The sequence below is a fragment of the Sylvia atricapilla genome, unplaced genomic scaffold (genome assembly GCF_009819655.1).
Source record: "Sylvia atricapilla isolate bSylAtr1 unplaced genomic scaffold, bSylAtr1.pri scaffold_84_arrow_ctg1, whole genome shotgun sequence".
NCBI classification, from domain to species: Eukaryota; Metazoa; Chordata; class Aves; order Passeriformes; family Sylviidae; genus Sylvia; species Sylvia atricapilla.
In genome coordinates, this window is record NW_027077165.1 from 89,356 (window position 1) to 107,288 (window position 17,933).

General features: G+C 47.8%; 1 protein-coding gene across 1 annotated transcript; it reads right to left on the reverse strand.

Annotated features, from left to right (window-relative positions):
- Positions 1-710: 710 nt before the first annotated feature.
- Positions 711-2,993, reverse strand: LOC136375073 (olfactory receptor 14A16-like). Its single transcript, XM_066340438.1, has one exon. The coding sequence runs from the start codon at positions 2,967-2,969 to the stop codon at positions 2,037-2,039; it is 933 nt and encodes a 310-aa protein (XP_066196535.1). The 5' UTR covers positions 2,970-2,993; the 3' UTR covers positions 711-2,036.
- Positions 2,994-17,933: the final 14,940 nt, after the last annotated feature.

Genomic DNA, 17,933 nt, shown 5'->3' on the forward strand with positions numbered 1-17,933 from the left:
ATATCATCTACATATTGGAGCAATAGGTACTGGTCTCTTGGTACCTGTCCTTCTTTAGTCCAGATTTCCATCTCCTTTGTCAGCTGACTCTCATCAGTAGTCAAGTCCAGGTGAGCTGGGTCTTCTTCCACTTCCAGGATGTTCCCACTCAAAGGCAAATAAGTTCCTACTATCTTGGTCAAGGGGTATGCAGAAAAAGGCATCTTTCAAATCAATTACGGTAAACCATTTATATATCTCCTTTACAGATGCTAACAATGTATAAGGATTGGCCACCGCTGGATAAATATCTTTGGTTATCTCATTTATGCCCCTCAAATCCTGTACGAGTCTATACTCCCCATTGGGCTTCTTCACTGGGAAAATTGGAGTATTGTATTCTGATTCACGTTCTTCTAGAATTTGATTTTTTAAGAATTTATCAATAGTCTTTGCTATTCCCTGCCTTGCTTCTGGTTTTATAGGGTACTGTTTGATTCGTACACCATTTGTCCCTTCTTTTACTTCCACGTGTACTGGCTGTGCTAACTTAGATTTTCCGGGTACATCTGTTTCCCAGACAGAGGGAATCACTGCATCTTCTACCTCCTTAGGAATATTAGCGATTGGCTTTTCTTTTAGCATTAAAACCTTTCCTGTTTTGGACTCAGATATCATTACAAGTTCACCATTCTCAAAAGTAATTACTGCCTCAAGTAGTTTCTGAGGCAGTTTCTGAGGGAGCTCTGAGGCAGATCTGCTGATGCCCAGCTGTTCAATTAACCCTAAACTCGTAAAAAAAGTAGCCAAATCTCTACCTCAACTCTAATTCATAAATAGTAGCCAATACTCTATAAAAATAATTTAAAAAGTAAAAAACCCCAACTGGCAGAATAAAAGAAGTCATCTTAACTGCTAATAAAAAAAATGCTACCAAAATAAAAATTAACTTTAAAAATCCACCTTATAGGTACTCATATACCCATAAATAAAACTTATAAAAAGCACAAGCAATGAACAAATAAATAACAAAAAAAGTATCAAAATCAAATTAAATTAGCCACTCAAAAAAAAGTAGTTCCTAACTAAATAATTTCATAATGCCTTTATCTGTGTATAACTATATATTGTTATTATATAGATATATGCATATATAATCTACGTGTGTATAAAGTTAGAATTCAAACAGTTCTAGTAAGTTAACGATATAATAATACAGTAGAATGTCCTAAAGTGACTATAATACGTCTATCCCCAATCATCTGTTCTGTATGTACCATGTGCTCTCTAACTTTAAAACTAATTCGAAAAGTAAAACAAACAAACCAAAAACCCCACACAGTTTGTTTTAAAAAACAATGTTCACTCCTCTGCATTTTCTTCTCCTTCTTCGAAACTATGCATGTTCATCAAATGAAAAAACAACAGCCAAAAGAAAAAATTTTTTTCCTATTAATTAATCTAGCTAACTAAAACAAAAAAGCTTCCTGAACTAGGTTTGTTTTGTTTGTTTGTTTGTTGGTTGGTTTTTATTAACTATTTAAATCTACTATAAAATAAAAACCACAAAAAATCACCAAAATCTTAGACCCATGGCCCATAGGCCCTGAACCTCAACATTTTCCAGCAACAAAAAACCAAAATAAATGTAAAAATAAAAAAATCTAAACTAATCCGAGAATAAATTCTCAATTTTGTAACCTCCCTTCAAAAAAGCAAGGAATTTTATTACTTCACTCCATATTATTCATTCCTTATGCTTTAAATATTATGTTTGCCAAATAAATAGTTTTCCCCACTTTTCTACCCAAAAATTCTTTTCCAAAAAAAAAAAAAACAAAAAAAACCAAAAAACCCAAAAAGTTTTCTCTCCAAAAAAACCCCATTCAAAAATTTCCTCCCAAATCTACCCTAAACAAAAACAGGCACAAATAACGACAATTCTTTGTGGACAAGATTAAAAATATAAAACAGAGAAAAAAACTCTACTACCAGACCAACAAGAAATATCAAAGATAACTTTTATTAAATGTAATTTCCAAAAATTGCACAGGAGTTTAATCTTCCTGACACCATCCAGTCATCAATGTCCCCACTGCAGCCTTGAGCTCCTGGTTCCTCAGGCTGTAGATGAGGGGGTTCAGGGCTGGAGGCACCACCGAGTACAGAACTGACACTGCCAGATCCAGGGATGGGGAGGAGATGGAGGGGGGCTTCAGGTGAGCAAACATGATAGTGCTGACAAACAGGGAGACCACAGCCAGGTGAGGGAGGCAGGTGGAAAAGGCTTTGTGCCGTCCCTGCTCAGAGGGGATCCTCAGCACGGCCCTGAAGATCTGCACATAGGAGAAAACAATGAACACAAAACAACACAATCCTAAAAAGATGGAAAATGTCATGAATCCAACTTCCCTGAAGTAGGAGTGTGAGCAGGAGAGCTTGAGGATGTGTGGGATTTCACAGAAGAACTGGCCTAGGGCATTGCCATGGCACAGGGGTAGGGAAAATGTATTGGCTGTGTGCAGCAGAGCACAGAGAAAGGCACTGGCCCAGGCAGCTGCTGCCATGTGGGCACAAGCTCTGCTGCCCAGGAGGGTCCCGTAGTGCAGGGGTTTGCAGATGGACACGTAGCGGTCATAGCACATGATGGTCAGGAGGGCAAGCTCTGATCCAAGGAAGAAGACAATAAGAAACAGCTGTGCAGCACATCCTGCATAGGAGATGTTCCTGGTGTCCCAGAGGGAATTGTGCATGGCTTTGGGGACAGTGGTGAGGATGGAGCCCAGGTCGCTGAGGGCCAGGTTGAGTAGGAAGAAGAACATGGGGCTGTGCAGGTGGTGGCTGCAGGCGACGGCAGCGATGACGAGGCCGTTGCCCAGGAGGGCAGCCAGGGAGATGCCCAGGAAGAGGCAGAAGTGCAGGAGCTGCAGCTGCCGCGTGTCTGCCAGTGCCAGCAGGAGGAAGTGGCTGATGGAGCTGCTGTTGGACATTTGCTGTCTCTGGCCATCGTGGGCTGTTAAAGGAAAACAGTGAGAAGTTGTGACCAATTATATTTTGAGTCAGTCCTTTATATTATATTTGGAGTCCCTTCAAAATTATGTCTCTACCTCTGAGGGAACTTTGCTAAACATTTTTGAGTACAGGTTTATGCTTCTGCTGAATTATTTCTTCATCGTAAGCGCTACTTTGCTGGCGTGAACACTGAGGAGCCCTTAGGGAAAACACAGCTTCTCTGTCTCAGTGCAGTCAGATCTGATGGTCCCACATAGGTGCCCTTTGCTCTTTACACTTCCCTCTGTTTCAAGGCGATCGCAATTAAAATTTTCTTGAAAAACAAAGTAGTCTTTTTGAGGGGTCAAAAGTCAATTTCTCTAAACCCTTCTCTTTCCCTGTGCAGCTGGACAAAGACAAATACCAAGGGCTGTTCAGGCTCTCTGCTGCCTGGAGCTGTGTCTACTGGGAGCTGTTTGTTTCTATCCAAGCCTTGTCCCTGCCAGTGCTCCCAGAGCCCAGCCCAGCCCTGGGGGCTCAGCTCTGCCCTGCACACCTCTCCCAGCACAGGCCACTGCCCAGGGCCATCTCCCTGGCAGCAGGGCCTTAAGGGCAGCTCAGACAAACAGAGATGCTGCAAGCCAGGGTGCTGCTGGGGCTGTCTGTAGGTAGAGGAGGGTGAGGAGGCAGTTTCTGAGGGAGCTCTGAGGCAGATCTGCTGATGCCCAGGGTGACAGTGCAGGAGTGTCAGTGACACAGACAACCCTGAGACCCCCGTTCCCTTTCCTTTAGGAGAAAGCTGAGAGCAGCCCTGGCCATGCAGCACCATCTCCACAGCAGGAGGAACCTGCCCTGATGGGGGTGGCTCCTTCCACCTCCAACTTCTCCCCACAGTCCATGGGGAGCTGCCAGGCAGGCTGAGAGCTGCCCCTGGCAGGTGGCCCATCCCCTGGCCTGGCCAAGAGCCCTCAGGGCTGCAGCACCTGCGCTGCACGACAGCCCTGGGCAGCCCTGGCTGCAGCCCCAGCTCCAGCTCCTGCAGCCGTCCCTGGCAGCAGGAGCCATCCTGCCCTGTCCCTCTGACGGTGCCCAGGGCAGCCCCGCTCTGGAGCACATCCTCCCCCAAAGCAGAAAGGGCAGCAGAGCCATCCTTACAGTGCTGTCAGTCCTGTCCTGGGGCAGCTTTAGGAGATCCCTGCAGCCAGAGACTTACTGTGACAGAAGTGGGGAAGATTTCTCCATGAAGGAGCTCAGAGATTTCAAATGGTGTGAAGATTTCTCTGTGAATAATTTCAGAATTGTCCTTCCAGTTTCTCGAAGCCTCTGTCTGCTTCTCTCCTCTCAGGTACCTGCAGGCAGTGCCCTCAGCCCTGCTGGGCTGGGAGAGGAGCTGCTCCACAGGAGAAATGTCTTTTTGAAGCTCTTCTTGATTGCCTCTGTGCCAGGAGCCCAGCCCAGCTCATCAGCACAGACACAGCACAAGGACTTTAATGAGCCTCTTGGAGGTTTAGTGCCGAGTCCCTGAACATCAGTCCCTGAGAGTCAGTGAAACAAATCTCTCAAGAATCCAAAGTCACATACAAACTCCAAAGTTTCTTGAAGTTTTAATGCGTCCCACTGAGGGACCCGACTGAGAAAGGACTTTAATGACCCTCCCGTGTATTTGGTGTTGTTTACAGATGTGTCAGCCCCAGACAATGTTTAAAAAACTTTTCCAGAGCTCTTTCAAGAACTTTTGGAGAACTTTTTGAAATAAGATTGAAACTCCAATGTTTATTGAAGTTTTGATGGGACCCAGTGAGAGACATGGCTGAGAAGGTGTCCCCAGGTTCCAGTTAGAGCAGAACACTGCAGGCAGTGGTGACAGGTGGGGACAAACAAGGGAAAGGTGTCTCTGATCCTGAGCAAACCCTGTGCCCTGTGCAGCCCAGGCTGTCCTACGGTGTCCATGCCCTGTGCCTCTGTCCCTGCAGGCTGTCGTCACCCCCCGGCTGCCCCACCTGGCTGGGCCCTTCCACTGCAGACAGCTCTGTGTCCTGCCTGCCTCTGCCTGGCCACACAGAGCCTTGGGCTTGAAACCAGGAGGGTTCATTCAACATTTACCATGCCTGGGAATTCTGAGCACAGGAACAAGGCGTGTAGGGCCTGCTTTGCCAGCAAGGATGGTTGTAAGACAAGAAGAAGACATCTGGCTCAAGAGTCTACCGATAGGAAAAAAAAAAACAGAATCTGGGAACTAGGGGTTGGTTTTATGGTAATGACTCAATTGGAATACAGAGGTAGCAATGGTGTATAAGTGCCACTCTTTTAGAATCACATGTCCATGTAAGGTTATCAGTTCCCACACCTTAGACCTAAGCCTAAAGAAATGATGCCCTCTTAATTGCAAGGCAGTGTTCAGGAGCCTTATTCTGATATTTCGTAGATTTGGTGACAGAGGGGTCTCACAGAACCAAGGAGGCTACTTTGACACGTTGGAATCTCCTGAAACCAAATTCCTTTTTGACACAGCAGGGCCACATGGAACCAATGATCCATTGTGATAGTGCAGATTCAAGGAGACCATGGGGACACTCTGGAACCTCATGGAATGAAAAGTACATTGTGACAGAGAAAGGCTTCATGGAACCAAGAGTCCATTGTGACACAGCCAGGCCTTGTTTGAACAATGGAACCATTGCTGACAGTACAGAAACTCATGGAACCCAGGGGCCACTGTGACACTGTATGGCCTCATGGCACCCAGGGGCCACTGTGACACTGTATGGCCTCACGGAACCCAGGGGCCATTGTGACACTTTATGGCCTCATGGCACCCAGGGGCCACTGTGACACACCGGGGCTGCATGGAATGGAAGGTCCGTTGTGACAGTGCAGATCCAAGGAGACCATGGTGACACTGTGGGGCCTTGTGGAACCAAGGTGACCATATTATACTGTGGGACCTCACAGAACAAGGGTCCGTGGTGACACTGTGGAACCAAGCAGATTGTTGTTGGCACTATGAAAGATCACAGAACCAGAAGTCCATTGGGACACAGCGAGGCCCTCATGCAACCAAGGGTCCATTGAAACTCTGTTGGGACCCATGGAACCACAAGCTGTTGTGACACAATGTGGCCACATGGAACCAAGGGGCCATTGAGACACTGAGGAACCTCACGGAACCAAATGTCCCTTTTTACTCTGTGAGGCCCTGTGGAACCAAGGGGACCACAGCGACATTGCTGGGCCTCATGGAAGAGTGGAGACAATTCTGACACTTTGGGACCCACTGGATCCAAGGGTCCATTGGGATATTGTGGGGCCTCATGGAACACTGGAGACCATTAAACCCTTGGGATCCCATTGGAACCAAGAGGCCACTGTAGCACAGAAGGGCCTCATGGAATCAAGGGGACCATAGTGACACTGTGGGGCTCCATGGGACAAAGGGGCTGTACTGACACCATGGAACCAAGGAGAGCTTTGTTACACTCCAGGGCATCATGGAACCAAGGCAGCCCTTGTGACACAGCGTGGCCTCATGTAACCATGGAGACCAGTATGTTACATGGGGCCTGTGGAACCAAAGAACCATTGTGGCACTGCAGGGCCTCATGCAACCAAGGGGACAATAGTGACACTCTGGGGCTCCAAGGGACCAAGGGGGCATTCCTTTAGTGCAGAACCAAGGAAACCATTTTAACACTGTGTGGCATCACGGAACCACATGTCCATTGTGACACAGCATGGCCACAGGAAACCACAGAGGCCATTGTTACACCTGGAGGCCTTGTGAAACCAAAGGGCCATTGTGGCACTTTGCATCCCCATGGAACCAAGGAGTCAATTGTGACACTATGAGGCCCTGTTGGGTCCAAGGCCAATTGTGGCACTGTGAGGCATGACTGAATCAAGGAGACAAATGTGACACCACAGGGCCCCATGGAACTAAGGATTCATAGAACAGTGTGGGACTCATGGAACCAAAGGTCCATTGTGACACTGTGGAGCCACATGGAAAAAAGGGGCCAGTGCGACACAGCGGGGCCCTGTGGCACAAAGGTTCCAATATGAAACTATCATTGTGACACTGTGGGGCCCTGTGGATCCAAGGGAACAGGTGACAGGTCTGGTTGGCTTGGCCTGACTGACTCAACTGACCTTGGCATGGTGAGAGTGTCCTCTCATGTGCCCCTGAAACACTGGGGCTCTGGGCTTTCCTTTGTATGGAAAAGGACCAACCCTCTTGCCCAGGTACCCATGGCAAAAATTGGTACTTCTCCAGAATTCACTGTATGCAAGGGTTTCTGCCTGACTAAAGCTTTCAGGACACACAGGCCTGTCCCACCTTGGCCTCTGGTGGTGTCCTCTAATCTGCCCTGGACATATTTGGGCTCTGTGCTTTTCTTCCTATGGGAATGAACTGGCCTCCTTGTCCTGACACCCATGTCTGAAATAGGGTGCCAAAATTTGACCCCAAAATTCCATATATCTGAGAGACAGATTCCAAGATATTTATTCCATTACTCCCAGATGAAAGCTGCCAGGACAGACAGGTCTGGTTGACCTTGGCCTCTGGTGGCTGCCATTCATCAGCCCCTGAAGCACTGGGGCTCTGTGCTTTCCTTCCAGTGGTGACCATGGTGACACTTCAGGGCCTCAGGGACCCAAGGGGCCATTGTTACACTGGGAATTCGTGGACCCAAGGGGATCACTGTGGCACTGCTAGGCTGCATGGTCCCAAGGGGCCAGTGTGAAGCAGCAGGGCTTTGTGGAACCAGGAGGCCATTGTGGCATTCCAGGAACTTGTGGAACCAAAGGGCCATTGTGACCCTGCAGGACACCATGGATCCATGGAGACCATTGTGACATTGCAAGGCCCCAGGGAATCATGGAGACCATGGTGACACTGCAGGGCCCCACAGAACCAAAGGGCCATGGTGACCCTGCTGGGCCTCCTGGAAGGAAGGGGCCATTGGGACACCTCAGAAGCAAGGAGAATATTGTGACACTACAGGACCTCATGGAACCAAGGAAGCATGGAACAGATCTGGCTGGTTTGGCCTCCCAGGGGCCACCTGACAGGTCCAGCTGATCATGGAATGCTGAGGGCTGCCTGCCATCAGCTCCTGGAGCACTGAGGCTCTGTGCTTTCCTTCCTACAGAAAAGAATCATTCATATTTCCAAGAGCCCATGGCCAAAACTGATACTGCCTCAGAAAAATTCCCTATATGGAATTCAAGCGCAGAGAGCTCTGGCTGGCCTCAGCCTCTGGTGGTCAGCTCTCATCTCAAAGAGGCCCTGAGGAAAGGATTTAAAAAGTTTGACTACTCAAATATCAATGAATCTCTCGTTGTCTGAAAAACTCAGCTACTTTTCTGATCTTATGTGTCTTTTTTTCCTCATTCTGTATTTTGCATGAAATATTTTTTTCAGCTAAATAATAGGATCCATATCACTCAGCCTGTGTGATCTGACACAAAACACCTCCTCTAAATATGGCTCCAGGTCACCTGTAGAAGCAAAGACAATTAAGGATCGAGCAAGAATTCTTTGTCTCTACTCCCATCTGTCCCATCTCCTCTGGAGCTAGAGGTGCAGCCCCAGCACTGGGGAGGGTTCAAGGGGTCACAAGCTCAGCTCCCACACAGAGAACTTGCAGACCCTGGGCTGCCCCTCTCAGCCTCAGTGCCCAGAGCCTTTCTGCAACCTTCCCCCTGGAGCTGCTGCTTCCCTGCAGCCCCGGCCATGGACAGCAGCAGGACCTGGTGTGTCCTGAGCAGCAGTGCCAGCTCAGGGCCCTGTGGGGAGAAGGAGCTGGGGCAGCAGGACAAGCCAGCCCGGCCAGCCAGGGCACGCTCAGCTGGGGAAAGTGATGTCCAGGGAGAAGAGCAAGGGAGCGTTTCTGTGCCTGCAGGGAGGAATGCCAAGGAAGCTGCTGCTGCAGGCACCAGCTCTGGCCAGGCCCCTCTCTCCCCTGCCCAGGGCTGCTGTGCTGGCCTGGGGAGAGGGGCTGGCACTGGGTGGGCAGAGGCAGCCTGTGCTGGACATCTCCTGGAGTTCTGCACTGTCCCTGAGCTCCATTTCCCCTGCCCTGGGGAGCTCCAGCCCTGGGCTGATGTGGAGGCAAACCTCCCTCTCTGACCCTCAGCAGCTGCTGAGCCCTTCAAGGGGGCCAGGGCTGTGGGGGGAGTGCCCCCAGTGCTGGAGCACCCCAGAGCAGGGACTGCCATGGGGCTCACCCAGAATGGGCTGCTGGGCTGGGCTGAGCTGAGCTGAGCTGAGCTGGGCTGGGCTGGGTTCAGGGCTGGGTTAGGTGCAGGGGAGGTGGGCAGAGCTGGGCTGAGCTGGGCTAGACTGGGAAGTGTCCAGGAGATAAAACCCACCCATGTCAGCTCAGCTATGGAACTCTGCAGGTCCAGGGCACGTTCCAGCAGGTGTGTGGAACTGTGCCAGTCTGTTGGAGTCCAGGACATCCCCTTGGATGGCCTGGGACCTGAGGAAAGGAGTTTAAGCCCTGGACAGGGGGGTGTGGAGATGGTCCAGGGGGCTCGGAGACCTTGGCACAGAGCCCAAGAAAACACCGGGTTTGATTTTAATCCTTGGGAAAAGCTTTCAACATTGCAGAAGTAATTACAGACCTCCAGGATGTGAAAGTTGTAATTTAGCACAGTAGATGATATAGGATTTAATAGTTTTAGAATTTATAGAATAGAAGTAAATGGGGACAAGATGGTGGAATTTGGGTGGTACCTCGTGTACTTCTCCTTCTTCCTCATCCTCCATTTTTTGGGGCGGTGATGGCACAAAGTAGTTAGAGTGGATTGGACAGAAGTGGAATGTCACTTCTGGGCAGAGAATTTTTCTAATGGGCCGCCTCCTCACAGCAGACGCCACAAACCATAACCCCGCCCACGAGCAGCGCGTCAATACCAACACAGCAGCTGCTCAGTGATTCAATACCAACTAGCTCGTTCAGGCACATGGGTGCACATCCAAACATCACTGCAGTGTTCCCCAGAGATCCAGAAACGGAGAGTTTGTTACAAGCACAGCGTCTTTTGTCAGAAATAATTGAAGAGATCCCGGACCAAATTTCGGTCGATCGACAGTGTCCAGTTTTCGCGATGCCAGCGCCTCCTAGTGGCGGGACTACACAATTACAGCGGCCACAGCGACTTCCACACCCAGCCATGGGAGTATCAGTGCCCCTAGTGCCGGAACACCCACAGTGCATCATTTTGTCCCAGTCACATATAAAAACCAGATTTATTCTCCAAAACAACAGCTTGAGCAAGAACAAATGGAGCCGTTGTCAACTTCAGAGGATCATGCAGAAACTCAACTGCAACAACAAGCATTTGCCACAGATGACAACATGATTCATATTACTGCTTCACAAGGCATTCCTTTCAGGTCAACAACTGCATGTCCTTCATCTCAAGCTTCTTCAATTTTATTATCTCAAGATTTCATGAAACAAATTTTTCCTCAATTTAAAGAAACAGCTTTGGAATTCAATCCAGATTCAAACATTCATTTCCCTCAAGTGCTCCTTCCACCAAAAGGCAACCAAGCTTCTCTTCAGTTAACTCCACAGACGTTTTCTTCAGTTACCTTCCAACTATCTGATGGCTCAACCTTTTGTCTTGGTAATGCTGCACAAGGATTGCGTGCTGCACAACAATCTCAGCTTTTTACCCCTCGACTAGAAGGGAGAGAAATGTCAAAAAGAGAAATTTCCCTCAAGGATGAAGGGATCACATCTCAAGAAGATGGGAACAAACAACAAATAAAGGCAGACTCCAGAATAGGAGGAGCAGTGTCACAATTGAAATCACAACAATTAATTCCTTTTTCTGAAAATTCACAGCTGTCTGATGCACAGATATCCAGTGCAACAGATTGGACTAAGACAAATAAAGAAGTATTAAAAGAACTTAGTTCAGCAGGCAGAAGAAGTTTAATATTGCCAGTGGCATACGATTCACAAGGGCAGAATGCAAGATGGGAGAGATTGGATCATGATATGGTCAAAGACTTGATAAAAGCCATTCGTGATAATGGATTGGGATCCCTGTACTTCGAGCAGCTTTTGAAGGCAACATTTAATACATATGACTTAAACCCTTTTGACCTCAGATCCATTGCTTTGATGATTTTTACAGATTCGCAAATCCTTATCTGGGAAGCAAAATGGAGAAAAGCTCTTGAAGACCTCAGGAGAAGGGATCAAAGAGGACCAAATGCAGGTATCACTGTGGCAGAAATGGCAGGTGATCCGCCAAATGATGAGCCACGTCGTCAAGCAAGAGATTTACCACGAGAAGTGTTAACAGATATAAAAGAAGCAGCAAAAAAAGCAATCCTGCAAATTTCACCAGCAGGAGTTCCAGAAAGTATTTATACAGAAATAAAGCAAAACACATCAGAATCTTTCTCCTCCTTTTTTGGTTCAAACAGGAGGGGGAGATGTTGGAGTCCAGGACATCCCCTTGGATGGCCTGGGACCTGAGGAAAGGAGTTTGAGCCCTGGACAGGGGGGTGTGGAGCCGGTCCAGGGGGCTCGGAGACCTTGGCACAGAGCCCAAGAAAACACCGGGTTTGATTTTAATCCATTGGAAAAGCTTTCAACATTGCAGAAGTAATTATAAACCTCCAGGATGTGAAAGTTGTAATTTAGCACAGTAGATGATATAGGATTTAATAGTTTTAGAATTTATAGAATAGAAGTAAATGGGGACAAGATGGTGGAATTTGAGTTGTACCTCGTATACTTCTCCTTCTTCCTCGTCCTCCATTTTTTGGGGCAGTGATGGCACAAAGTAGTTAGAGTGGATTGGACAGAAGTGGAATGTCACTTCTGGTGTGGGCACTGGGCATGGGCACAAAATAGTAAATAACTAGTACGTACTTATCTGTATAAATGTTAGGGGACATCCCATCTGTGGGGCAGTCGCCTCGTGTCCCAGCTGCTGTCCAGACCTCAGCTGGGAGCAGAGAAAATTTTGAGATATCGAATAATAAACAACACAGGAAACCTGAAAACAGACCTTGAGGACTCTGCTTTTTTACACGGACGCGACTCGGGTCTTTTTAGAGGGCCAAGGACTTTAAACCACCTAAAGCTCGGGTGAGGAAACCCCCCCCCCCCACCCCCCGACACCTCAGAGCCGTTGCAGCAGTGGCAGTGAACATCCAAGAGGCACGCAAGTTCACCCTGGGTCAGAAGATGTGCTAGTGTCTCACACAGTCCTGGAAACAAAAGGGGGGCACTGGCTCTCCCCACAGAGATTCCTGAAGTACCAAGCTATACTGGTGGAACAAGATGATGTTGAGATTGTGTTAACTAACTCTGTGAACCCAGCTTCCTTCCTCAGTGGCAGTATTGGAGAACCAGTGATCCATGATTGCCTGGAGACCATTGAAGCCACCTACTCCAGTCACCTGGATCTGAAAGATACCCTGCTTGAAAATGCCGAGACCTGGTTTTCTGATGGGAGCAGCATGTCATCAGTGGAAAGAGACATGCTGGGTATGCAGTTACCACAAGCAGAGAGGTAATAGAGTCCAAACCTTTACCAACAAATACCTCTGCACAGAAAGCTGAGATAGTTGCCTTAATTCGAGCTCTGGAGCTGGCAAAAGGAAAAAAGAATTAACATCTATATGAACTCAAGGTATGCATTTGGAGTAGTTCATGCACATGGAGCCATTTGGAAAGAGAGAGGACTGTTAAACTCACAAGGGAAGAACATTAAATACGCACAAGAAATATTGAGACTGTTAGATGCAGTGCAACTGCCTGAACAGGTAGCCATCAGCACATCAAGGCACACCAGAAAGTGAGCTCAAAGTTGGAAGAGGGGAAAATGCTGGCAGATAGAGAGGCAAAAGACGCAGCAGAAAGTGAGATAACTGATGAACTCCAGATGGAAACATTTCTATTGAAGGTAAGCCAATATACAATAAAAAGGATAAGAAGCTTATTAAGGAAAAAAGGCAAGTTATAACCAGGAGGGATGGGCTGTGACAGAAGAAGGAAAACATGTAGTACCCTCCTATTTTGTTGTGGTCATTAGTACAGAGGGAACATGAGAACACTGGGGAATAGATGCCCTGTATAACCATTTAAAAGAAAGAATCATGGCCAGGAAATTGCAGGGCACAGTGATACAAGTGACTTTGTAGCCTTTGTAGTCAGTGTAGCCTTTGCCTCCCAACTAATCCCAAAAACACCCCAAAGCCTAAAGTGGGACAAATTGGGAAAGGCTGTGGACCTGGGCAACAATGGCAAATTGATTTTACAGAGCTGCGCAGGAAGGGAGGATATCGTTACCTATTGGTGTTAACTAATATCTTTTCAGGATGGCCAGAAGCCTTTCCTGCCAAAACAGCTAAGGCCCGAGAGGTAACCAAAGCACTGTTGCAAGAAATAATACCTCGTTTTGGAGTTCCAGCCACATGTTCCAGCCATAAACATGTGGCTGGAGCTCAAAACAGGGAATTAGATGGGCCAGTACATGATGTACAACCTGGAGATTATGTATATATTAAGCCTTTTGCAGAAAAGACCTTGGCACTACAGTGGGAAGGACCGTTCCAAGTAACAGAAGGCCTGGATCCATCAATCCTGAGTGAAAAAAGCCCCAGAAGGAATCTGGAAGATCACACCAGGCGATAACAAACTGAAGCTGAAGCTTGCTCGGAACCAGGAATAGATTGACTAATAGTTATTACGGGCATTATGTAGAAAATTGTAATTATTGCTATAATTATTTGTGTGTTTGCAATTTTGTTAGAATTAAGGTATGTGATTTTTCCTATCGAGCATCTTTAGTCACTAAATTGATGAAATATCCCAAATTGAGAGAAATCTTAAAAAAAAAAAGGACATTAATTACAATACACCGTGACACAGAGACCATCAAAGGAGTTTTAAAAGGTTTGAAGAATATTTGTCTCATCATTAGTGGGATGTGCTTTTTGGATGGTCTCAAACAGCAACTGGTATACTAAATACCTTAGTCCACCCTATAGTTGTGTTGCTTATTTTAGTTAGTATAAGTTTAATTTTATCTGTTGTGATACATGTTTGGAATTAGAGGATGCTACGACGAGTAGCAGCCTTAACCTCACAATCAAAGGCATATGGCTTAGTCTTGAGAGACACCAGCTGTGCAGCTTGGATAGATGAAGAAGACTCTCTATATTGAGTAATGGAATTTACTCATTTTAGAAAAGAAGTGGAGAATGAGACATTGATTTTGAATAATTAAGGACTTTAGTTAAACTAGATATTGCTGAGGTAGACTTCCCCTTGCTGACCTGATATTGCTGAGGTAAGCTTCCCATTGTTAATAGAAGCCGGATTTAAGGAGCCGATAAATAAGGAGGCCTGTCAATTTAATCAATAGACTCCAAGAATACAATATGATCATAAATAAGATAGTCTTGAGAAAACAGGATCCAGCTGTCACCAACACTAAAAGGTAAAAGACTCAAAGTGAAGATAACCCATCTTGCTTCATCATTTTGAGACCCCACCCCATAAAAAGGACCACTGACCCATTTCAAAGAACAAACTATGCATGCTTAATTGCTTTTTGGCTAATTACCATACGAAGCGCGGAGTGGGACGGACCAGAGTTATGAATATGCATTTGTGTTTTGACTATTCAATACTCTTGTACATAAAAAGACCCTGTGATCATCTCTAAATTGCGCGTGTGTATTTGGGAGCTATCCCGCACACTGCCCGGCGTCGTGATAAACATACATTTTTTAACTTCAAACTGTTAGAGAGTCTTTGTCCGTCACAGTTGGATATTGGTATTAGACCAATATCCATATTTTATAATAAAACAAAGGACTCTGGCTCCAGGCCTGAGCTGGGATGGTCAAGAGCCCTGTGCTCAGAGGCAGTCCCAGCCATGCCATGGGGACATCCCAGGGCACCTTGGGCTGCAGTGGCACCCATCTGTCACAGGCACTCACGGGGGCTCCACAGTGACATGCCAGGAGTGCCCAGGCTGCCAAAGAGCCGGGATGTCCCAGACACTCACAGGGCTTCCTGTCATGGGCAGAGTGGCAGCTTCAGGCCAAAGCTTCATTTTTTCTTTGCAGAAACTCCTGCTGAGCCATGAGGTGGAGAAATGACACCCAACAGCCACCATGGATCCTCAAACTGCTCCAGGATGCCTAGATTTCTAAAATTCCATCCAAGAGAGGAGACTGGGAGCTGTTGGATTCGAATGCTAGTCTCAGAGTTTGTCCAAAGTTTATGTGTTAAATTTAGAAAGGTGGAATTGGGCCAAAATGCAATTTGTCCCACAGGATTAATGATGGAATAGCAGATATATTTCTATAAATACAACCATGATTGACAGTGATCAGGATTAGACAGAAAGACTCATTCACACCTCAGAGTAAATTAACAAAAAAATTTATTTACTCGAAAAGCACAGGAGCTATAACAACTCTTCCATTATAGTGCTCTAAGAAGCAATTTTGTAGTAAACAGGGCCTTGCTGAAGTTGTTGGAGCCCACTGCAGGCAGAGCCTCCTGCTCCAGCAGGAACTGCCTTTCCTGTGCCAGGACCAGGGCAGATCCCGCTGCAGGAAAAGCCCCAGGCCAGCCCCAGCACAGTGAAGGGCTCGGGCACAAGGGCAGAGTGCCGTGCTGGGAGCTGTGCCAGGGAGAGCCTGAGGCACCAAAGGCCCCTTGGCAGCAGCAGCTGCTCCCAGGCCATGGCCAGAAGCCTCCCTTGGCCACCCGGCCTGGTGGCCACCACTGCAGAGCTGCTGCTTCAGGGCTCATTTGTGCCTGGGCTCTGCCCCAGCCCACAGAGTGTCACCTCAGCCCTGACTCTGGCACAGCCGCTGTGCCTGAGCCCTGCAGAGCCTAAAGGTCACCTGTGCCCCACTGGCTCTGGCAGCCCCTGGGGCAGGGGGAAAGGCCAGAGAAGGGGCTGGCTTTGGCTGCTGGATGTGGGCTCCAGCAGAGACAAGGAGGAGTCAAGGGAGTGGATGGAGCCCAGTGAGCAGCCCCTTGTCCCTATGGAATGCTGGGATGGTTTGTGTGGCAAGGAAGGAGCCGAATATGAAATGGACCCAAATATGATTAGGTTTGGTCTCCTTGTTTATTCTTAATTCCATTTATTTAAGTGGTTAAAGACTGAGGCAGGCACAGCTAAACAAATTGTGATTGGTTAAAATCTCATGTGTAAGAACTCTAAATAATTGTTCATTTTTTCATGACTTAGGCAGTAAATTCTTCTTTGTCCTGTCTTATGAAGAGCATTTCTATCTTTAAGCATCTAGCAGAAGGTACAGCAACTTGTTACATGTCTTCAGTTTTGGAGAGGAGGCATCTGTGGAAGGGACCAACTAGCTATCACATCTGCTATTTTCTTGCTATATTCTAGGCAAAGTAAGAACAGCACAGCAGGCAGCAGGCACAGTACAGAACCTCATACTGTTCCCTGATAGCAGGGATTGTTCAAACCTTGGATAAATAAATCGAGGCCTCTCTCTTCTAAAAACTCCTCTACAGACTGGATGGGAAGAGCTCTGCAGGGCTCATCTCCTCCAAACCCCCACCATGAGCAGGGACATCTTTCACCAGATCAGGTTGTTCAGAGCCCTGTCCCAGCTGGACTGGAATGTTTCCAGGGATGGGGCATTGACCACCTCCCTGGGAACCTGTCCTGCTGCATCACCAACCTCACCATCAAAAATATCCTCCTTATCTCTCCTCATCTGAACCTCCCTTCCTTTACTTTAAAACCACCACCACCCTCTGTCCTATTGGGACAGGCCCTACTCAAACCTTTGTCCACCATTGCATTCCCAAGGAGCCGGGTTTCCGTGGCAATTGGCAGGACAGGTGAGCCAGGTGTGGTGTCCCAGGGAGGGCTGCCATGGAAACAGTGGCCAGCACTGTCCCTTTCTGTCTGCCTGAACTGCCTTTGGCCCTGGCAGTGGCGTTTGCTGCTGGTTCTGCGGAGCCTGAGCAGCCAGAGCGGCACAGAGCAGGTGGCCATGGCACAGCCCCCAGCAAGGGATCCCCTCTGCCTCTGGCCACTGACACCAGCCCTGAGCAAGGGGCCCAGGCAGTGGGCTCAGGCCACTGGCCATGGCCACAGCCCCTTGCCATGGCCCAGGGCAGCTTGGGCTGATGATCCACCCTCACTCCTGGCCCAGGGCAGGGCTGCAGTGCCCTTCCCCACAGCCTGTCTGCACAGAAGCACTTCCAGGGCTCTCTGCATTTCCCTTGCCCTCACTCTGGGCTCACTCACACACCTCCCAACAACCCACCTGCAGCTGGGAGCTGCAAGGAGTTCAAAGCTTGTCTGTCCTTCAGGAGCTGGTCTAATTCTGCCTTCAGCCAACTCTGGATTTGTGTTTATTGCAGAACTTCCTGTGTGTCTAAATCATTCCTTGCATGGTTCTGCCTTGGGGAAGGGGAACCACCTTGGTGGCCCCTTGGACTTGGCACACACTTGAGGAGATTGTCTGCAATTTAGGAGTTCTAGGTTGCTAAAAAAGGAATGAAAACCGCTTTTTGCCTGATTGCAGCCGGTTCTGCAAGCAAAGCATGTCCCAGGTGAGTGAGGGAAGACAGGAGGCTGTTGGGGAATATGGAGCAGGGTTGTCTAAACAGGGTCAGATCTCAAGGCACAGCTTCTCTGAGCAGGCCAGACTTTCTTGGCAGAGACCCTGCAATCACTTCCTCTGTAATGTAAACAGTAATAAAATACATCACTGAAAAGTGGAATGTGGATTTCTTAGACAGCCCTTTGAAATATTTCTCCACAACTATAGACAAAAAGACTTCCTACTGAAGTGCACCAGACCAGAGGGAAATCAAGGCACAGCCATGGTTTTTCAGGATCGGTTTGATCCTAATGAGCCCCATGGTGCATTTGGTGCTGAGCCCTGGAACCTCAGGGCCTGAGAGGAGAGGAGATCGCAC